Source organism: Strix uralensis, chromosome 12, assembly GCF_047716275.1.
Source record: "Strix uralensis isolate ZFMK-TIS-50842 chromosome 12, bStrUra1, whole genome shotgun sequence".
NCBI lineage: Eukaryota > Metazoa > Chordata > Aves > Strigiformes > Strigidae > Strix > Strix uralensis.
Window position 1 is genome coordinate 20,765,398 of NC_133983.1, and position 24,068 is coordinate 20,789,465.

The window sequence follows — 24,068 nt, forward strand, 5'->3', positions numbered from 1 at the left end:
GGAAAATGAGCATATAAATGTTGATTCCATAGAAGATCTAATAAGCAAGGATATACCTAAACCAAACTAGCTATGCAAATATCCCCAAAGCTTACTGCCTTTAAAATTCTGAGGGAAATACTCCAATTAGAGTCACTCAGTAACAAGCCGTCAGCAACTGACCTGATCTGAAACCCTGCCATTCCTGCTGCCTCCTAAAGCAATTATACTTTTGATTTTACTGAAACACTCAGTAAAAATTATAATATTGAAAAAAGAAAACCACTGAATCAAAGAAACCATGACCAGCAGAAATTAGGAGGGCACATGCTGTTTTCTTTTACCATAATATTATATTTGTTGGGAGCACAAACTTCCAGACTGCAGATTTTCAGCCAGACAGACAAGCTGATCAATAGGTAAGTCAAGGGAGTAACACGAGGGATGTGTACATCAGCCATCCAAAGCAAGGAAATTGTGCAAGTCATTATATAAAAAGGAAGGGAGTCTCCCTCTTTTTCATTTATAACTAAGAGAGAGGAAATGGTTAGAGTTACGGACTAGGAACTGGAAGTCTCTCATCTACTTCTAAGTCGACGAGTGATTCTCAGCACGACCTCAGTCTTGTCATTTATCATTGTTTCAATTAACCTGTCTATGGGGTGTTGCTGTATCCAGTTAATGGATGTTTGTGGTGGACATCAGGATCGTCATGTAAAGACACATTTCATTACTTCTGGTTATTGTACTGCATGCTAAATAGATGGCTATGCACAGTCACAGTAGCATGTTGCTCTGTCATAGATTTAAATAGTATGGTTTTTAATAGCTGAATCTTTACGTTAGTGGAGGGTTTGGATAAAGAAGTCCTGTTAAAAGTCACTTGTAAGGACGAAAGCGTTGCTCTTTTTAAAGTTGCTTAACCAATACCAGTTATTTCCTAAATATGTTAATTGACACAAACCTGTACAACTGCATACATGGGAGTCATTGAAGTACGGTTCACTCTAAGTCTGGATTTCTTTATAGGCTTTCTCCTGTTCCTTTTTAAACTGTAATCAAGAGATATCATTTTATAATCATGAGCAAATTACATTTCCTGGTAACTTGTCTATGTGGGGAAATGAGTGAATGGAACAGCAGCATGTGAATTTACAAGACACTGGATACCTTACACTAGCAGCCCATGTGCATTTCCTACCAACAGTGTGTATGTGAGAAGGTAGAAGTAGGCACCTGCTGGATTTAGCTTCCCAAGTGGAACTGAAGCCATCCTGAGTCCTCACTGCACGTTCCAATAGTTTCCATTGAAGAAAGGACTGAATTCAGAAGTGCCTTTATTAGGAGCCAATTGTTTCTTGGATTGCTGGCAAAAATCTACCAGTTACGTGAAAGTCAAAGATGCGGTAGTATTTCTTTTGATCCCTGCAGGTGGAGAGATACATTTTGCTTCACAATAATTGTCCAGTGCCATTCTGGACACTGTCAGGAACAAATATGTTGACCTCTGGTAAACGGGACATCTAAAAACTTTAAGGGCAGAATTTGAGGCTCTTTTAATGTAGGACTGGTTTTGGAGCAGTTATATTCCATCTAACAGATATGATCAACTGCCTGCTTTGAATATTGGTGGAAGAATGTCTCAGCTGTATAAAATCCTGGTTAAAATGCTTAGAATCTGTGGAACCATATCTCAAAAGTAGTGATTAAACTCATAATACCCCTTCATTCTTCCAGGACTGATCACAAAATACTTTGCAATTTGCTATTATTAGGAAAGCCCCTTAAAAACTCTAGCTTTTCCTTTCTTTGTGCTGTAGTATTTTCCTTTAAAATGCTCCTCTCCTAAGTATTGTAAGGGAAAATTTCCATTGTGAATTATGCACTATGGACCAAATAACGAGGGGTTAGTTATCTCTGCGTGGCTACAGTTCAGTGGTCTACCCAGGATAATGGAGGATCTGAATGCCTACTAAAATGGGTGCTATTTGGTGCTGTTCTTCACCACCTGGACTCAGAATACACTGAAAAGAGAACGTGTCTGATAAACTCTGCAGATACCGTAAATCCATTTTACCTACTCTGTCCTACAAACAGAGCAAAACCTTAGGTTCGGGGAAATCAGTGGAGTCCAAACTCATTATCCTCTGATACCCTCTTGTAAGGGCCTCCTTCAAAAAAGGTTTTTAAGCAAATAACATAACTTGTCCCAGGCAAAGCTCCACTTGCACTATATATGTTTTAGTATGCCTCCAGACTAGTCTCACTGGATCAACCTTCAGACAGCAACGTGAGTGACGTCCAATGGCACTGTTCCCGTGGTCCCCATCCTGAGGCGCTGGGATTGTGCAAAATGCCGACTTAACTGTTTATTAAGGGAAGATTTTCTTGATCTTAATAGCTGAGTTCATTGCATTTCTAAGCCCCAGAAAGTGTAACACATCCATCCTGGGACATGCTATGCTCCAGGGCACATTCAGACCTTACAGAGAGTTTTTAACATGTTGTATATATCGTTATTAGTTGAGAATCATGCATTTCATTCAGCAGTTCCTCATCAAGCCTGGAGAACTGCAGACAGTTTCACTCCCATGGAGAGATAACCTTGCTTGATTTTGTCTCCCATTGTGATATCCCTCCTGACAGGAAGCACGGCTGAATGTGCGAGTTTCTCATTCAGTGCCTTTGAAATATTTTTGAAACAGGGATAGATGCAGAGAAGGCAAAGCTTGGGGAGAGGGAGAATACTGGAAAATAACTGAATTCTGCCTTGATAATCTGTTGCCAGCCTTTGAATTCACAGAGAGAGAAACATAGATGCTGATTTCTTTATTCTGCTTTACTTTCATTTGTGTACCATAGTTCTGCTTTAATAAGTTAATGCATATTTAATATAAATTTTATTTTACATTTTCACAAATAATTGCATTCCTGCTTTGATAAACAGGATCTTACCAGGCTTAAGATGCTGAAATTTGGCAAAGGCAGTAATTTTAAAAGTGTCTTCTCCATCTGTTTATTAAGCTAATTGTTTTAATTGTAGCCTCCCTTCCAATCAGTTCTGTTTATTGTAATGTTAACTCAGCATTTTCTACCTCTAGAAATCTGCTTAACTTAAAGTGACCTAGATAGGCTTTTAATGCAGCAGAAAATTCAATTCTATTTTGCAGTTTTCTTGTGAATTTGAAATTTCTCTGTTCCTTTTCTTCCTCTCTCAGTAAAGTTTATGCAAATAATATTAAAAATTATAATGAGACTAATATTTGTTAATCTCAGTTCAAATAGTGGATTTGTATTAAATCATAGTTTCAAACATTTCTGTTGAGAGAGAGAGAAAGGGTATTGCTTTTAATACTTTCATTACTGTGCTACTCTTGTTAAGCTTGAATTGTCATTATGATTATACACCCTAATTTTTAGTATTCAATATTAATTATATTTAAATCCCATGATTTACAGTTACCGTGCCCACTTTGATTTTCTTTTTACAATAATTTTTTTAAGTAGCTCCAGGACATGAACCTGATCTTGCAACTTTGACTCATTTGTTGATTTTAGTAGGAGATTTATGTATATAAATTAATTATGTGAATAAGAGTTTCTTAGATTCAGTAAAGGTTGCAGGGCGTTCCAAAATGACACATAATTTCTGGCCTGCAGAAATGTCAGGAATTAGATCTTGATCTGATTGAGGTCAATATCAAATGTGCAGTTGATCCAACAGCTGCTGTAGGACATCCTTAAATATGAATGGTGGGTTTCATACATTCCCCTGGTATACATTGTACAGAATGTACAGAAAATGCTAATCTGTAGAGAATTGAAAAGATGTCTCGGTCATTTATTTGGCGTAATTACAAATCTTTATGAGATGTCAGACAGTAATACAAAATTACATTTATCTACATGTGTCTAAGATGCACTGCACTGAAAAGATTTTGACCCACTTTATTTCACACTATTAAAAGCTCTTGCCTTGCTTGTGGGCAAACTTACTTGTCAAAACATTTGTACTATGACCAGAATTTATCTGTACTATAGTTCTGTATCTGTCTTCTGCCATATGAACCATGCTAAAATGCCATGCTGTGGAATACAAGGATGTATGAATCCCTTCAGACATCCATGCTACTTGGATCAGGCCTCCAGGCACACAGGAGTAAGCAGGCACTGCACACATACCTCTCCACAACAGATGGATGGGGATTTGGCAGATATAACCAAATTGAACAGTTTAAGAGCATGCCATAGACACATGGAACACAATATGCTGCTGGACGAGTAACAAACTAGTAATCCTTCACCTTCATAGCAAGAAACAAGGGGAGCAGGACAGGACTGATTTTGAAAACTGTCCCTGTGGCACAGTGCTTCCCATGGCTGATCTAAGTATGGTAATGCTTCTCAGATCCACAGATACAGCTACAACTGAGCACTTTCTAGCTTTGAAAAGCTATTTTAATAATATTATGGATGTCTCTTCCCAGTTCTTCAAGGGAGTCAAGTATGCTTTCCTCCCACTTCTTTTCCTGCAATCAGTGCCTCCCATACCATTCTCTCCTTTATTGATTTTATTGCTTTTAGTCTACAAGAACTGCCTGTAAATGGGACATCAAGTTTGCAGAACTCTTTACAGACTTGCTCCATTGTAGTTCCCTGATCTCTGCTCACCCCCACATCCACTTCATATGTTCACCTCCCCTTTGTCTCTCTGTGATGGTAGATGTTACTCACTTAATTGCGGTTTATCCAAATACAAAACAGTGGATATCTCTCAGTTATTAATTCTTTTTTTTTTTCTTAATTCTGCAAATTAGTGATTTTTTTTTTTTCAGTGTGTTTTGGGGATTCTCATCAAGGAAAGTTGTATATACAACCACTTTGTAGAGCAACAGGCCTCCAGAAATTTTTGATGTTGAGTAGCATGAATGAAGGATATATTGGTACAATACTGAGACAAATATGCTGTGCAGTCTTAGATCACTATAACTTTGTACCAGTTCTATACATTTTACTAAGTTACCTTACATGTGATATAAAATAGTTACAACAAGGCAATATTATATAAGGTTAACTAATGTCTCATTATTAGAGTGCATTGTCATAATTTTGCTAGTGCAATGTCATGATTAAAATGATCAAATTATTAAAATGAAGACTGGATCACTGTGTTTCTACCCAAGGACATAGTTGTGCAGTCTGCTTCCATTAGAATGTGTCACCCAGACGTGTTGAAGCTGAAGGGAACTTTCCCATTAACTTTGCTGATCTCTTTGTGAGGATGAAGATAAGCTTCCCAGATCTGTCACATCTCAGACCTCCTGGCAGAATATTTCCTTGAACAGGAAGATCAGGATAACAGGTCCTCCAGAACCTGACATAAAGATTTTATGGTGATACTCTGTGGGGGAAAGCAGACAAAATTAGCCAAATATTTACTTTTGGAGAATTCTATTACTTCAGGCAATTTTTTTAACAAATACCATGGTATTGCAATGAATAAAAATATAATGTACTTCCTATAAAGAAAAAATTATTTCACTGAAACAAAGTCTTCAGCAAGATTTTGGGCCAGAAAACTAAACTGCTAAACATCTAAAAAACCATACAGCTGCTGGATTGTACAGAAGGGAAGTTAAGTTTATACCTCAGTATTATTTCTTATTATTCAAGCAATGCGTCTTATATTTTATGTCAAGAATCTGCCAGGATTCTGATTATTATGCCTCTTTGTGTTTTTCTATTTACCGAAAGAGCTATGCCTTTACTGAATCTTCCAGAATCCTTGAAAGGAAAATTATTCTGCATACGTGATCTTCCCACACTTACTTTTTTATATTTATTTTCTACTGGTTTTCCTTTAGGTCACCACACTAAATCCATACTATTAGTAGACTGTATCTTGGTATTGCTAATAAACCACATTAATTAGAAATCTATTCTTTCTTTCATAGTGAATGTGAAAAGCTTTTGAAGATTGATTTACAGAAAGAAGCTGTGTACAGTTCTAGTGCACAGACAATAACATAAAAGGAGCAACCTGTAGCAGGTTAACATCCCTTATTGTTCATCAGATGCAACTGTACTACAGTGCAAAATCTGCACAAGGTGGGGCGGACTAAGTCTGAAAGTGAGAATAACCTAGAAATCTTGGTTTGGTTGAAAACAGTCTGACTTTAGGGGGGTGGGGAAAAGCTGTTTTGTTGGTGGATGCTCTTAGAACATATAAGTAGGATTATGAAAGTTTAGCGAAAATAGAACTTATTAACCAAAGCAGAAAGTATAGGAATTCCAAATAAGGCATTTAATTATTTTTTATCATGAAAGGAAGCTGATAAAAAGATACGTAGGATTAAGTAAGAAAAGAATGAAATTGACTGGAGAAATTTTTAAATGGAAAATTCCATTGTTATGTCTTTCATCAGAAAGTAAACCCTATGGAGGGGTTGATTTTTCACCCCATAGTGTGATAAGCTTTTTGGTAAAACAGCAATAGTGTAATTGAAATCCATTTTACATCATTTTCCCTTGGATGATTTAGAATTAGATCAATTTATATTCTGCAGGTATAACCCAATGAGAGTATAAATGTAGCCACTAGAATTGTTTTTGTCCATGAGCAAAGCTAGTATCATTTACTGATTCATTACATTCTCAGCAAGGTCCTTTATTTCAAAAGCTACCTGGAATTATTACTGGCAACAGAACAGTAAGCTCTAAAATAAGATTTGCATAAAAAATTAAAGGTAAAGGAAAAATGATAATAGTGATTAAAAGTAACATTCGATGACTATTTTGATTAGAGTACCACTTTTCAATGGTAAGTGGTTCAAACGGGCATGGAAGGTTTTTTCCTCTTCAACTCCAACTTAGAATGCACCTATTTAACTATAATATTATGTTCCTGATAATATGCCTGAAATAATAGACAGTGCTTCCATTAATATTTAACAATATAAACATCAGGCAAAGGTGGTACATCTGGAATCACAGAATATGCTTTTTGCATTAGGGTACTAATTTTAGAAATAACCTCTCTCTGCCTAGGCCTGCTGATGTATGGCTGTCATAGCAAGTCAGTAATTGAGTTTTCTGGGCATTTTGACCACTGGTACAAATTTGCAAAGCAGATTACACAGCAGAAATACAATTTCCATTCTGACCTTTATAACATTGCTTTCTGTTGTGGGAATTGGAATGTTTATGGAGGGAAATATAATCTAAGTGCACCTAATTTGTGAGAATGTGATTTCTGACGTTAACCCAGTAAGCTTCATTTTGATTCATTTGATAACAGATTATGTAAAGACTTGGCATTAGGGAGGTATCATAAAACTTATTATCTTTTATTACCTAGGCAGAGAATATTGGTTTAGATGATTATAAATTGAAACTCAAGGAAAACTTTCATTTTCAGCTGCTGTGCAAAGATTCTCAAGAAACCTGTTTCCCAGTGATCAGTCACAGACCTTAGAGATCAGATGGCCTTGTTCATATTCCTCAGTATAAACTGGGCACAGGAATAACGCTAAGCTTTTGTAGATCAAGAGGTGCTGTTTGGGGGTAAGGATGAAGCACCTGCTTGAAAAGCCTCTGCATCAGGTACTGTCAGATGGTTTATCAGATGGTTCATCCTTGTCTTGCGACTGCCACGCTCTTATGGTGTCTCAGTCTTTGGAACTTAGGGGCTTCTGTCGGTTCTTGTCCCTGCCTGGTCTGGTGTAAGAGAATGCTGTCACTGGTTAGATACTGTAAACGCCATAGCTGTCTAGTTTATTGTGACTGTAAAGCTATTTCTGCGTTAGCAGGTAAGCAGACCAGTAGAGCAGATCTTTAGAGCAAAATAGTTCATGTTGAGGACCCAACACCCATACTGTACACTGAAGCTTTTCACTTCAGACAGCTCTAGTCTGGTTTCCCAGTCTGAATCACACTGATGGAAAGAATTAGGTGACACCCAGGGCACATTCTCCAGTTGGATTTTGGCTGAAAGAAGTCCAGTTGCCACACTCTCAGTGATACAAACTGGAGTGTATTAAGCGTAAACACTGGGAAAGTTCACTTCAAAAGGTCTTTCCTGGTCAGCGCTGAAGCAATAGTATAGACAAACCCTGCGTGGGCATGTGGTCAAGCAGCTTCCTCTGGGCTTGCTATTGCCAACTGGATGCATTTAAATGAATTTGACTTGCCTGAACATCCATCTAGGATTTGATGTTTGATGAAGAGGTGAAGGAAGGCACTGTATGGGTCTGTGATGTCTTGGAATGATGAGGTAGATTAGTACAAGTGTTACATTGGCATCCAGGCAGGTCTCAATGGTATCAATTTGATTAATCTAAATTCAGCTCTGGTGAGATGATAGATTGCTCGGTGGTGGCAGGAAACAAAATAATCAGCATTAGGTTTCACTTAGTTTCCTGCAATGCATTCCTTTAAAAATATGCTCATAAGCGTAGGCCGGGAGTAACAGAGGCCTATAGTGTCCAGGATTTAGGCTATGCTATTAGTTTGTTGCTTGGTTCAGAGCTGATTTTGTGAGGAAAGAGAGGTGTTGGGAATAAGCTTAGGTTGAACTCCTTCAAGTTTTACCTCTGCCTTGTTCAGACCCACTTCTTGGCACCATAAGATAAAACTCCAGCTATTCTCCTCCCCCCCCCCCCCCCCCCCCCCCCCCCCCCCCCCCCGCAGATGCCTTTTCTGGGACACACTTTTGTGAAAGGTAGTATTTACCTTTTGGATCTGTTCAGTATCCTCCTCCAAAGCCTGCAGGGAATGCTTCAGGGCTTCTTAAGCCTGATTCAGACTCAAGGAGGAGCAAATTCAAGCACTGATAAGCATGCTTGACAGAGCCTTTGTTTCTTTGCTCAGTGAAGGATTCTTGTGTTTCAGGGCTGCAGGTATAATGCGTGTTTATCAATGAGATCACTGATAACTGACATTGGCTGCTGTCCACACAATTTAGGAAAGCAATTTGTTTCCAGTAAACAGAGGGGAGTGCTGACCAGCTGCATGTTATTGCTTTTGTATGAAATATCTATACCACAGATAGATCCCACTCCCCAATGAGTTAAATGCATAGAACATCTCATTAGTTTCCAGAGTGTGTGTTGCAGGAACACAGGCACAGACACCCTCTTGTGATTACTGATGAACAAGATTTCCCTAATTCTAATGTGATTATACCTGCAACAAGGCAGGAAATGTTACCTTCATCTTCCTGTTTTGAAGAATTTGGGGACTTTCTTTTCAAAACGTTTGTTTTGGGACCTTTGGCTCTCATGCTCTTGATGCCATGATGGAAGGCAGCCCCTTGCACTTAGTTCTGCTTTGTTTTAAATGCAAATCTATGGGAACCTGCCAGTTCTACAAGAGACACAAGCATCTTATACTGTGGCGTGAAAGCATATATGCATGTTTATTCATAATCATGGTAAGTTATAGCTTAATAAATGTATAAATAAACTTGGGTAGCCAATTTAAAGCCAGCAGAGCTGTGCTGATTTATGCTAGGCTGAGGATCTTTTCAGGCTTGAATACTTAGGGGGTTGCTCGGTATTTTTTTCTCTCTTAAAGTTACAGCCGAACACCTTCACTCATCTCTGTGTGCTGATGCTTATTATGTAACCTTTACACCCTTCATATACTTAGGGAATTCTCTTGGCAGAGGTATTTTAATATAGAGATATTTGAAAAGCTGTCTCTACTGATAACCATGGTAGGTTACTGTGTTGGAGAAACTTGTCTGTCTTTTTATGGTTTTGGATTTAAATAGACTCATTTCTACCTACGGCAGTGACTAAGAATGATTCAATAATTTGCAACTAATAATTTATTAGAAGAACTTTGCCCTTCTTTCTCTTCACAAATTGTCTGCAAACAGATTGTACAACTCTAATATGTTAATGGCTGAAAATTATTTGAACATTTTTTCAGCAAATATCTTTTGGTCTGCAGATTATTTGAATTGCAAATTGTGACCGTTAAAATGAAATATATAATTAACACTGTAAATAGAGCTGATTGGGTATTACAGGAGAACAGTTTTTATGGAAAGATACTGGTTTGTGGAAATGAACATTTGTTACAGAAATATAGTGATTTGAAAAGAAAGCTTTGTTGAAATACATATCTGTAATCCAAAAGTGAGTTCTTGAGTGCTCCTGATATCTAGCTTGAGGTTTAGTACTTTCTGAAGCAGTAGAGACAACCAGGTTTGAATGCCCTGTTCAGACAGGAGAACTGAATCTCACCTTCCTTCATGCAGCAGGGTGTGCTGATGCAGACATTTATTTATTCTGAGACAAAGCTCTTTTGATATGCTCTGTTCAAATGGTTACCTTTGTAAAAATAATTAAGTATAAATTGGCAGAATGTATAGTAGTTTCAGTATTGCTTTACAAGTGTATTAATCAGGACTGGGGAGAATGATGGCTCCTATACCTGTCAGTCAGACTGTTAACATTTCTGATCATATATTCTGATTTTAATGAAAAAGTACTTGGAAGGTTTTGTTTATTAGTATTGTTACAGTGTTCAATATGTTAAGGCTTGGAAAGTGTTAAGCATCAGGGAAACTATTTGCCACCCACTCCAGCAATAGCTTTTATCTGGGTGCAATTAATTACTGTGAATAACATACAGTGTTTTCTATCCAGCATCAAAAATAAGAATATAATCACCAGTAGGTATATAGTCAAGAAGGAAGAGATACAAAGCCATGGTTTCAGCAATGTTTTGGTACTGTGTTAAAGGACCAGGCTAGCAGAACACAGGTGCTTCATGTACAGGAAGGGTTGAGGGTTCTCCTTGGTGCAAGCATTGTGAAAGGGGAAATGGGAACATCAGGAATATGCAGCACATGGGAAGGTGTGTTAGGGCAGCATGTCACTTTGTGAAAAGTCAGAGCTGTGAAGAATTATGGATAATGGAAAGGATGCTCCAACCTGGACAGGCTTCATGGCCAAATTATATTTGTGTGTAGCAACTCCAAAAGAATCTTACAGCTGCCTTAGCCTCCAAACCCACCTCCCTCTGAATTACATGCTTCATCTCCTAAAGGGTATGTCTGTGATTGCAGGAAGGGTATACGGACTCCAGCGAGCTTTGAGGTAGTGAGTTGGACTACCATATAACACAGAGCTTGGAGGGACTCGGATCTAGCAGCCATTATTATATGTGTTCTTTAAACTCAGGACAATCTTTGGAGGGACATGGCAGTAACAACAGCCTTAGTGACATGTAAACACAAAGAGAATGTTTGCATATATCAGAGTCTATAGGTGCATATAGACTATAATGTAGTTCTCTTTTCTTTATTCAGACCCAGTACTGGGGAGTAGACACTCACTGTAGCTATTGTCTGCTGTTGACAGAAGGTTTAGGCAAGATGAGTGTGGTAGTTGTATTCCTGACACCTCCAAGTATGTAATAATAATAGAGTGATTAAATGGTCTAAAATCAGCAAGAGAAGTTACATAATAATTGATGCTTTCACACTGGAATGAAAGGTTTCTGCAGTACCTTTTTAATTGTGAGAAACAACTGAATTTTTTCCTAAAAAAAAAAAAAAAGAAATTGCATACATTGGTCCAGAAAGAAAGCTGAAACATAGCTAGTGGCTTTTTTTTTTAAAAAAGTATACGTTAACGACATTTAACAGCAAGTATTTTCATTGGAACATTGTGATTCTTATTCTCCATTGCTATTCAAAATTATTATAGTACTTTCTACTTCTAGCATGGCGGACATGGAAAACGTTTCTTTTCCCAAAACATGAGCATCTAGTGAGTAACTGTTGCAGATCAACATGCCACTCTGTTCCAAACAAATTATACTCAGGGAAATATCTCTGGCTAGTAAAAATCAGTGTAGGGGTACTAACTTCATGGTGTTATATCTTTTATGATAATTAAGGATTTTTTTTTTTTTTTAGAATACTGAATATTTGCTCTCTTCCCAGGGCTTATTTTTGTTAGTAGCATAATGATAATAATTTAAATGGAAATATCTCAGACTAAACAGAGCTTCAGTCACTGTTCTGTCCTAGAAATTGGTGTTCTCCACCCAAGGAGAAATTCCTTATTAATAACATTCTCAATGTAAGGATGCTCCCCTAAGTGAAGCTAATGTCTGCACAAATACAGTGGTGATGTATATAAGTGCCAAGATGCACGTTTGTACAGTGAGTGAGAAGTAAGCAAGTAGTTTTTCTCCAGATTTCTAATATTTCTGAAAAGAAAACTTGTCACCCCATAATGGTTGGCAGCCTTCTCCAAAATTATATGATTTCAATGGCAACTCTAAATCCTAATTTGCATATCAGTCAAAACTGATAATTTTACATAAAATATTGGAAACATGCACATACAGTTCCTTTATTTCCATGTAAAATATAACAAACATATCCATGTATATCAGCCCTATAGTTATGTCAGCATTATGAAGAATTAAAGTCTTGATCCTATATGTCATAGGTATTAAATAGTTGGATATTTCCTCTTGGGAAACAAATATCTCTGGCCAGGAAACCTATTTATATCAAGCACTTAGGAGCAATTTCTTTCCTTTTTTAACAGCAACTGCTGAGGGAGAAAATTTAGTCTTCCTTTTGCTTCCAGATATACCTATGAACTGTATGTCTCCTGTGGGTAGTAAATAGATATTGATTTTCTTCATAACAGAGGAACATTATTACAGTGATTAAACTGTAGACCTTCCTTTATGATGTAAAAAATTGGAAATTGGTGAGCTAAAGAGGATTTACATTACAAAATTGTTTGGGTTTTTGTATTCATCAAACTGTAATTCAAGCTCTGAGTGCAAAGCCTCTGCATATTTTGCCCTTTTTACACAGCAGCAATTGGCATTTAAAATAAATGCTGATAATACAATTATAAAAGCATTATGTCTGTTAGAGCTGTTAATAGTCACATTGCTTCATTTTTTTTTTTCTACATTTGTCAAAATCCTGACAGCATACTCTGGAACAATGTTAGATTCAGTGTTGATATTGTTACTCAACAAGAACATTGATTATGTCTTAATAGGACATATTCAGTATGTGCTATATGCAATTATCATTTTAAATGAACACAAGCATTTATTTAGCATGAACTGAAATTATTTAAATCCTAACAATTTTTATTTCTGCGTAGCATTATATTATAAAGGCATTAGTAACAACTATGATATGGTAGCACACTACTGATATAGTATTATGCATGAAAACATCATTTATGAACAGATTATAAATAGAAGTATTAAGGCATTGTTTCATTGTTACAGAAAATACTAATATCCACAAAACAGTAAAAAAGGTCTCTATTGGTAATAAGTATTAAGATAGCCTGAAAGGATACTCAAAACACTTACAAGAGTTTTGAACATTCTGTACAGTGTTTGCTTCCCAAACGGTGTAAGTTTTGATCTGAGCAACTGAGTAATTTATGTGAATTCCGTAATTTCTGTTCTCCCTAGGTTTTTTCAGATGAAGCACTGAAGCACCAAATGAAAGCCTGGGTGTTGTGTGTGTGTGTGTGTGCTCTTTTCTGGACATGCAGTTCATAGGTGTCTTTCAGTGACTGGAGAGCACTGGATAGAGACCTTGCTAAAGGCACTTCATGGGGGTCACCCAGCCAGGAGGAAACACTGAAGAGATGGTTTCTGGAATCCTGTTGTTTTCAGACTTTGGTGCCTATCTGCAGCTTTTAGCTGGGTGCTGATGTGAGGCAGGGATTCACAGCCTGAAATCCTTAGCAGAATCCTCAAATGCACTTAAACTATGAAATATACCAAGTTGAGTAGCAGGCTGATGATGTGAAAAAATACAAAAGGGGAAAATTACGTTTGCCAGAATGATCCATTTTCAACCCCTCTACATATAATTTAAACACTGGTAGTAAAAAACAATGTTGTGAAGATCTACAAGAAAATATGTTGAACTCTTATTTAAACTTCTTTTGAATTACAGATTAAATAAAAGACTAAAGTAGCCTGAAATTCTCAACCCAGTCCACTTCATATGTTATGAAGAAGATTAAGCCTTGATCCAAATTCTTCTTAGTTTAGCTTCAGTGTCGCAAATGGATTTCCAAATACCCCACAGTGTGTCCTCCCAGAAAATATATTATCTTCTGAAAATAACTAGATAGTTATATTGGAAAAAGAGAAAGCATTATTTTAGTAAATAGGCTTCCCAATGTACGTTGTATCTGACAGACTCTAACAGTGACCAGGATTTCAATTTTCAGCCAGAATGAAGTGCTTTTCATACCTGTGCAATCTATATGCCAACTTTAGAGATTAGATTTAGTAATAACTGCTTCAGGTGTCAATGGCAAAAAGAGGTCTTTGTTACAAGAGTTTTCCCATGCTCTTCTTTCTTATGAATCTGCTTTACTTATTCTGCTTTTCTTTATATTCAAATAAAAAGTGTGACCAAAATTTTTGAACTTCAGAAGTTGAGCAAAATTAGATTTTTCTTCCTACCTCCTCCCACAACCAAAGGTACAGTTACTAGGGCCATCGAATCTACATAAACTATTAATCATTCACTGCCTGAATATCCTTCTTTAATACAGTGACAGAATGTGATTTCTGTTCCTCACTTTGGGTGCTACTTTCTGTGATCTTTATCAAGTCATTAAGATCTTCAGCCAGCTTTAGTCATACACCAAGGTACGTGCACTGGGGAGCACTGAGCTCCTGAGATCATCAGTGCAGACAAACACAGTGATGGCTTCTCTCCTTTCACTCTGTGGCAGTGATGCTCTAAAAAGTAGACACTTAATTTGAACGTCTAAAGATAGACGGAAAAAAGCCAGGCCTCAGTGAAAACATCAACCTCCTGGGTGATTGCACTACCTTACCAGATAAATAAAAACAAGGGGAGATACATTGGTCACACTTCTAAAAGCTTTGGACATGTGAAGTTGCAGAGAGGGAATTTGTTGTTGTTATTGCTCGGTAGCAGTACCAAGGCTTTGAGAGTCCATGTACCTAACTGGAAATTCAGGACTTGGACAAGTTTGAAAATACCAGTGGTTACCTAAGGGTCCTAAACCTTTCTTCTAATCGTGCAAGTAGTTCCACCTGTTTCCATCTTGAGTTAATGTACATTGAGTCCTGCTGTACTGAGGATGCTGTCCCTTCCAGCTGAATTTAAATGGGACATGAATGCCCTACAGCTTGCAGGTGATAGCCTGTACCAAGACTTGGACTGTTACTGCTGGCAGTGTGAAATACTAGCCATGGCTTGCTTCTCTTAAGTCACTGATAGTTTTTTATTGTATCTGTACAAAATATTAACAGATTAAAACTCAGCAGAAAACCATCATTAGTTGGTTTTATTCAGCACTACCTAAAAATAATCACTTGGTTTGTTCCACCTATGTGTATCTGCCCTGAACTGTTTATTTCCCTCTGTTGTGATTAGATCCTGCTGACTTTGTCAGGAATCTGAATTCTGAAAAAGTGCTTTTCTGGCCTCTCGTTGCTTACTAGTGCTGAACCAGTTATGTCAAGGCAGCAGGAGAGTGAAATCTGATAGGAATGTTAACACTGGTGAGAATGGCAGTGGGTGGACCTTCAAAGGAAAACATTTACGGCACAGCTCACCTCCTTGGCAAACCAAACAATTTGCCAGTGTCACCCCTGCCGTGGCTAAATGACTAAAGTGAAAATTTATGGGGAAAGGAATGGTTCTCCTGCTGTAATTATACAAAACCTCTCAACAGTGTTACACTCCACAAAGTCATAGTTGATAAATAGTAAGCCACACAAACAGCAACAGTGTTCATTTATTAAAATCATCTATTATCCTTTTTAGCTGTAGATCCACTTTGTTGAGTGTTGTTGCATATTTATATTGCTAATATTGCACTATCCAAATGTTATTAATTGGATTGTTTTTGCAAGTGTGCTTCAGGGACTAAGTCACTGCTTTGAGAAACAGGGGGCCTGGGTTTAATGACAGGAAATGTCATGGTGGAATGACAGTCTGAGCAACTTTGGGGGGTCCCAAAATGCTACCAGTAGTGGGTACTGAATTATCCCTAACCTGCAGGGATGTGTAACCTGCGTAGCAGGGATGGAGGAGGTGAAGGAAGGCTGCTTTTCTCCTTCACTGCCCGCTTTCAGGAGCACTCATTTCACACAAGATGGGCGCAAGTGCAGGGAGGGACTGCACTGCAGTAGAGGCTTGAGCATTGTGAAGAGGGAAAAGCCAAGGAGTTTCCATGACAGCTTGCACTGCAGGCCCTACCCCGGGGGATGCGCCCAGCACAGACCCTGGCCCTCTGCAGGGTCATCAGCTGAGGAATGGAATGAATAAGAGCACAGGGACCCATATTCTGTCCACAGATCCCCTCTTGCATGTCCCAGGATTTACCAGGAGTGTGATAATTCACACAGATCCAAATAATTGCTTCTAGTGCCTGAATTAGCTGGGCTACAAGTATAAGAAATGCTAAAATGTCCTTTACATGCAATCTCCTAGTGTAAAGAGAGCATCTGACGGGAACATGCCTCTGCTCTCGGGTTTGGATCTGTTAGGAGTTGCTTTCTCTAACAAAGCAAATATTTGGTGACAGAACTAGATGTAGAAAGTGCTGCATAGCGGGGAAGTGTGAAGTATTCATAATGATATGAAATACTACTCAAAATTCAATGTTTTTCACATTCTGTTGCGAGCTTAAACATTGGACTCCTGTCACAGAAATTTCTGCTGCAGTAGACACAATTTCTAGCATAAATGGGCTTGCTTTCAATAGAAAATGGGACAGTTTTCAAAGGAAAAAAGGCCAATTTGTGAGTAAAAATGGGCCTCTTTCTGAGCAAAGAGGCTTACAAGCATCAAGTGATAAATGGCTTTGCAAGTTTTCCATACGATAATAACAACTTTCTAATCAAAATAATGAAAAAGTTGCATCTAGGGGAGGGGAGGGAAGTTCCATTCGGGTTTTAGTATATTGAATGCATTTTAGAAAATAAGTATATGAAAACTGTAAATTTTGTTCCACTCTGTAATCTGAATTTGTGTTGGAGACATGTCAGTCATATTTCTTTGCGTATATTTATATAATGTTATAAATCAAAATCCTGTTCTGGGTTTGCTGCCTTCTGAGATTAATTTCATGGAATAATGTTGTAAGACTTAAGGAAATACATTTCTTAGGATCCCCTATGTGGCAGTGGCATCTGATTTTCTAGTAGTCCATATGTTTTTAGAACTAAATATGTCTTCTGGCTTGACTCATTGATTTTACATGCAAATATATTGCTTCATAATAGCTGATCTGATGAGCAACTGATAGGGTTGCTTCTCTCATGGCCTAAAAATTCTTCAAGATCTAAGTACTAAGGAACTGGGATCTCCTTCTTATACACACTCCAAGAAAGGTGTCATGATGTACCCAGGAAAATGCATAATGCAAAATGCAGTATTTAGTAAATGCTTTCAAATCACTTAGCTACAGAGATGATTGTGTGACCTAAGAAGTTGCTTTGCTAAGCGAGAGATGAGAAATAACTCTTTTAAAATTTTAACTGGCAAGATACAGGCTGGGGGGTGAATGGGTTGGGAGCAGCCTTGCAGAGAAGGGCTTGGGGGTACTGGTGGATGAAAAGCTGGACATGACCCAGCACTGTGTGCTCGCAGCCCAGAAAGCCAACCCTGTCCTGGGCTGCATCAAGACAGGTGTGGCCAGCTGGTCGAGGGAGGGGATTCTCCTCCTCTACTCTGCTCTGGTCAGACCCCACCTCTGGAGTACTGCATCCAGTTCTGGGGTCCCCAGTACAAGAAAGACATGGACCTGTTGGAGCAGGTCCAGAGGAAGCCACAAAGATGATCAGAGGGATAGAACACTTCTCCTGCAAGGAAAGGCGGAGGGAGTTGGAGTTGTTCAGTGTGGAGAAGAGAAGGCTCTGGGGAGACCTTAGAGCAGACTTCCAGTACTTAAAGATGGGTACAAACTTTTTAATAGAGGCTGTTGCAGTAGAACAAGGTGTAATGGTTTGAAACTATAAACGAGGTAGATTCAGACTAGGTATAACAAAGAAATTTTTTTATGATGAGGGTGAGAAGCACTGGAACAGGTTGCCCAGAGAGGTGGTAGATGCCCCATCCCTGGAAACATTCAAGGTTAGGTTGGACAGGGCTCTGAGCAACTGGATCACGTTGAAGATGTGCCTGCTCATTGCAGGGGGGTTGGACTAGATGACCTTAATGACCTTTAAAGGTCCCTTCCATCCCAAACTATTCTATGTTCTCTGCTACAGGATAAGCTCTACATCAGCTTCCTTGATTCTGCTTTATAAGGCAGTGTCTGGGTGGTAGATAGAGAGCACTGTGTTGCTATATGGAGTTTCACACCAATTGTCTCCCTGAATGTTAATTCTCTGGAAAACTGTTAGACAAAGGACATAGGATGAGTGATGTCAAAGATGTGTAGCCTTGGTTCTTGTAAACACAGTTGGCTGATAGAGCTGGTCTGAGGTTAAAAAAGCCTTCTAGCAGTGGTGCCCTAGCCACCCTTTCAGCATCATTATGTCATTTTGCCCCTGAGATCCAGACTTATTTTTCAAGAAAGGTTTTAAAAAACACTCCTGAGCCCATGTGATATTCTTACCATATAGTTTTAAAGGTGAATGCAGCACTTTTCCATCTGTGTTCTCCATTGATGATGCAGCACATATGGTCTTCAGGCAGATGGTTCCATATAAGGCAGCCATACAAATGGGGAAAATATTCATTTTAATTATGTGCCTGGTCTTGTCTCCAGTGAAATCCATGTCAAAATTCTGTACAAGTTCCATGGGAGCAGGTTCTGATGCTGATAATAGCTCCCTTTAATGGGATGTATTACTAACCCATTGTCCAGCTAGCAAACAGATGTGCTTTCGTGCCTGATGTGAGAGGTGAATTAGAAATGCTGTTGCATTCCCATTGCAGAATGGTGGCCACAGTTGGATTTTTTTTCCAAGTTATAGCTGTCTTTCAAGGGAGGGAAATTAAGGATGGCTTTTGATATGGACCTATGCTGTCTGTTTCTACAATAGGTAGGCAGTCAGATAAATAACCATGACATAAGAATCGGATATTATAGATGTAAATCATAAATGTTACTATACACATTTGCGTTGTGCAATAACTGGCAGTCATTGCCCATTTTAGAAACTGCTTTCTTGTTTCTTACAGTGAAGCAAACTTTGATTACCATTCTAAATGCTAATACATAGAATGGATGTGATTTAATAAAATGAATTTATATGTAGATTGTGACATTAGTATTTAATTATGTACCTATCATACCACTGATAAAGCAAGCTGCTAAATATCGGTGCACTGAAGTGAGAGCTTACTCTTAAAGAGCAGGTATATTTTAATTTCTTTCCTTTTTCCTAATCTCTTTAAATAACAGGATAGATTAGGTACTCTTTACCAATATTCACTGGTATTCCTTCATACTGTATTCCAAATAAGGTTTCCATTGTAGCAGCTGAAGCTCATAGAAAGCTGTGGTTGTGTTTTGGTAAAACACTGTGATAACAGATCTGTTTCTATGCTATGTTTTGTCAGGCCAAATTAAGTTTTAGCTTTTTTTATTTATTATTTTAACATGAGTTAAAACTAATTTGTAATCTGTTGCGGTGGGGTTTTTTTAACCTTTCCTTTTCTGTTCTTTTTTCAGACTATGGAAACCCCGAAATACGAGCTAGTTATAGAAGCAAAGGATATGGGTGGTCTTGATGTGGGACTAACTGGCACAGCAACTGCCACTATTCTTATTGATGACAAAAATGACCATCCTCCAGAATTTACCAAGAAGGAGGTAAGTTTGCCATCTGTGTTCTACAAAATGGTGCATGCAATTGTAATTAGCTTGTTTCTAAATATAAAAATATTCCTTAATGGAAGAAAATATTTAAAGACATGTTTTTAACTCAATGTGACAGACTTTCCTGGAGCTGCTCTTTTCTTTTTTTACATTAATAAATTTGTATGCATCATTTAAAAAAAAAAAAAAATGCAACCACAAGGTAGAAATTTATGTCAAGAGATGTCATTCAGAGGTTGGCTAGCAGGATGAAAACCTGTAAAATAAGTTTCCTAGTGGCAACTTTCTCCTTTTGCTCCTGCAGGGGAAAATAGATTCCCTCTTACCTGTGTTCTAGCTTAGGGCTTTTGATTGTCAGGAACATGAATGAGATCAACATATTTTGTCCTGGCTTCAGTACTTCACCTCTGAGACGGCTAGTGTTGAGAGTTCTGTAATGAAAGCTCTAGTTCTAAAAGCTTTAATTTTAACCTACAGGTGGAATTTGCAAGGAAAGTTTTTTCCCCTGCAAGTTGAATTCCACTGAAGACTTCTGAAAACTCTGAAAAAAACCCAAACCAAACCAAAAGATATTCACTGCCTGCAGGAGAGTGTAGTACTGCTACATCAAAGCTTCTGGTTTCAGGCAAAGCATCTACCAAATTTCCCGCCCTTCTCACATTGCTTCCTTCCCTCCCCTACATTTATTGTTAGTCTGATTTTATTTTTTTTCTTTTTCCTCTGGTATGTGGAGAGAATTAGAGAGTGTCAAAAGTTTTACCTAATAACTGCTAGTTTGGATTTTGCTGTAAAAGTTTCCCAAGGCTCTGCAGATTTTAAAGAATATTCCCAAAAGATGTGAAGTGAGTGTGAGGGATGCTGATTTTAAGCTAAATTTAGAAGAATAAAAGGAAAGCCTATTGTTATAGAAGTCTTGGTTTTCTCCTTAAGGTATGTTTTTACCTTTTTTAATTATTTTTTTCTGGCCTAATTTTAACAATTTGACCACAGATTATTTTGAAACAAATTACTGCAAGTTTACTTTAATTATTTCTTTTATAAATGCAAACTGGATAACCAGATTAAAAAAGGATGGAGAAGGTTTTTTAAAAAAAGGGAAGAAGAAATAAGAAACAATGACAATTTTCCCAACAGGAATATTATTTAACTTTGAGATTTCTTCTTTTGAAGAAATCTTTCTATATCTCTTTCAATAGAATTTTTTTTAAGATATCTTTCTATAATTATATGTCCTCTTTTACTTAATTTGTGCAAGCATGTTAAAAAACTTGGGTGCCTGCTTAGCCCCAAATCTTCTGTCAGACACTGTCTATTTCTGTGGAAATTTAGAAATGTTTATAAATTCAGTTCAGTCAGTGATAGTAAAAGGTACTCTGTACCTTTGAAAGTCTGGTGGTTTCAGTATGGAAATAAAATAGCAGGTATGAAGAGGCAGCATTATGTAGCTTTCTTTGAAAAGTCCGGTCTTATACATTTTTCTCTCACTTTATATGACATACAAATCTTCCCACAGAGACATCTCTTTTTTTTTTTTTTTAATACATTGTGACATGGTTTTGAACCTTTCACTATTTAGAGATGTTAATGACCTCAGAAATCTTCCCTCTGCCTTTCTAAGTGATATTTTTATTCCATGAATAAGGCAGGAAAAATCAGTCTTTAGACATATGGTGTCAGGCCCCTTTAGAAACATATACTCTATTTTAAAATAAGTAGTGTAAGAGGAGGGAGAGTGTCTATTAATAGGGGTAATGCTACTTTTTTGGCTTACTGTTTAAAGTACTCAGTTATTGTATTTAAATACCAGTTGCATACCACATGCTGTGATACTATTAATTTGAAGACTTGAAAGAAAAAGACATATTTTACAAGATAACTTTTGAAGTAGAAAGCTCAAATTCAGTAAATCTGAAGGTTTGATTTCAGAGTGCATCTTCTTTTATTTACTTTGCGACTGCCTGCTTTAGAATTGGGTTCTTATGGTATTGACATGCTTTCCTAGCTGTCTTCCTTCCCTTTAGAGATAGTTTTTCTCAATGTGTTTTTCCCTTTTATAAAACAAATGCTTATTTACTGGCGTATGTTTTCTTCTGACAGTATAATTTCTACCTAAAATAGCTCTGCCTTTATTTGTCATATGCTGTTGATGTAGCTCAGTTAAGCCATGTTTTCAATGTGTTCTCTTCATCTGAAAGCACAGGGGCCAAATTCATTCCTGATCTGACACAGTGAAGGCTTTCAGTGAAGTAATGAGAGCTGGAGTTGTTCAAAAGTCTGGACAGTGTATCAGTACAACACTGGGTACCCCAGACTATGCACTAAATGGTGTTTTGGAGAATGTAGAATGCATTGTATATATATGATTTCAATAATATTAATGCCAAGACAGATGTTTAATCATTTTTTTCATACCTTTCTCCAAAGTTGAAGATTTCTATATTTCTATGTATTTCTATTTCCAAGAAGTCTTCCATGTGTTAACAGATCTTTCTTTGATTCCCCCATGCAAGGCAATCTCAGCCATCCGTGAGCATGTCTCTGTCCATTGGAGAGGAGTTTTATCTTCTGACACTTGTCCGATGTCTTCCTTTTTTTTTTCTCCACAAACGAGTTTATGGATCTACCCCTAAGCAATACTACACTTCTGTGTACTCCTATTTACTATATTTATACCTTGAAGGTCAGGTCCTTACACATGTGTTCAAGGTGCTCATTAAAGGTCTTTATTTGATGTTTTCAGAAAGGTCTAAATGCTCCTTTGTTGCTGTACGTAGTTTTGCAGTCACCTCTACTGGGTCTATGTAGATGTTGCTGGAAGAGGGCATACTTGTCTAGTGAATCTGTTTTTCCATCTGCTATTTTTTTCCCCTGTGTAACACACCCATGCCATTCTGATGCAGTTGTGGTCTTTGTGTTTAGGGAAAAATTCACTGATAATGTGTCAGGGCATAATCACAGAAGCAGCTGAACAACCCGGCTGTGATCCAACACAGCACTTCCATTAACTTCAGAGGAGTAGTTTAAGCCCTTGAGGTTATAAGTATGTGTCAGGTACTTTGATGGGTTAATGTATGAGACACTGCTTTGTGGGATTCAGCCCAGTTAATTATTTTGTTACTTCCCCATCACTCACGACCAAAATATCTGCTTTATTCTATTTCACATATATACTTACCCTTACTGTTCATAATAGGCTCTGAGCAGTGCAAAAATGCATTCAGACATGCAAACAATACCCTGTTCCCTCCAGGGGTTTAAATAAATTCATCTTTAATGCCTAAAAGAGCAATATTTTAAGAGCTCCTCCAAATATCCCAGGTGAGGTAACAAGGTCTACCTTTTAAAAGGTCACAATGGCTGGAATATTGTGCCAGATTTAAATTATAGCAAATGAAAATATAGATACTTGTAAAGTTAGTGGCCTCTTCTTCAGGAAGTTTTGAAAATTTACAACCCTATTCCTATAATATGAAAGAGTTTTTAAATTCATTTTGTGAATTATTACTGAATACAGCATGTATTTTGTATCACAAAGAGCAATTTGGCATTTCCTTTCCAGCAAGTTAAGGCCTTAGGCTTAGCTTTTCTGCAGCAGCAAGGGATTGCTTATGTGAAAGTAAGAAATGAAGCAAAGCAAGGAGCAGGAATTGATCGTTCTGGAAAATCTGGAACCTGGTTTGTGTACTGCAGGATATTCAAACTCTGTGGGAATGAGTTAGACTGAATGAACACTAATGGTGCTGAGTATTGTTTTTATGCCTAGCACATTAAGAAAAATTAGAATAATTTTCCTGTGTTACTTTAACAATTGGTGACAGACCACTGCAGTTTTGTGTGCCTGCAAAACAGTGATTTTAGTCTATAGTTAATGTCACTGTGGTTGAAGTGTGATGAAAAATTAGCAGTGTAGCATCTGCTGGAAGCCACAAACTGGCAAATACTTCTCTCGTATCTGTTCCTGTAGGCATGGTTCTGCCCAGATCTTCCCTAAGATCCAGGGGAGATAAAAATACTGTTTCACGCAGCTAGCCATATGAATTTGACCCTTTCCTGTCTATTCTTCCTTCTCCGAAAGAGTAGTCCACCGAATCGTACTTCTGGTCTTATACCATTATTGAATGAAGAGTATATGTTCAGTAATGGGATTCCACTGAGAATAGTTACCTCCCTCTTCTGTCATGTATTTTTAAAGTGTCTGTTCCCAAGGAGGAAGCTTCCATTGCTGCTCTTTAGTAATACATTATTTTCCCTTAA

At 37.7% G+C, this 24,068-nt stretch overlaps 1 protein-coding gene across 4 annotated transcripts in view; it reads left to right on the forward strand.

The window, feature by feature from the left end:
• The window catches only part of CDH13 (cadherin 13), a 516,835-nt gene that overhangs the window by 396,645 nt on the left and 96,122 nt on the right, over positions 1–24,068 (forward strand). For all 4 annotated transcript variants that reach the window (XM_074881611.1, XM_074881610.1, XM_074881609.1 and 1 more), the window contains one exon: positions 19,668–19,808. In XM_074881611.1, coding sequence (XP_074737712.1) covers positions 19,668–19,808 — 141 coding nt within the window. The remainder of the gene's footprint in view (positions 1–19,667; positions 19,809–24,068) is intronic.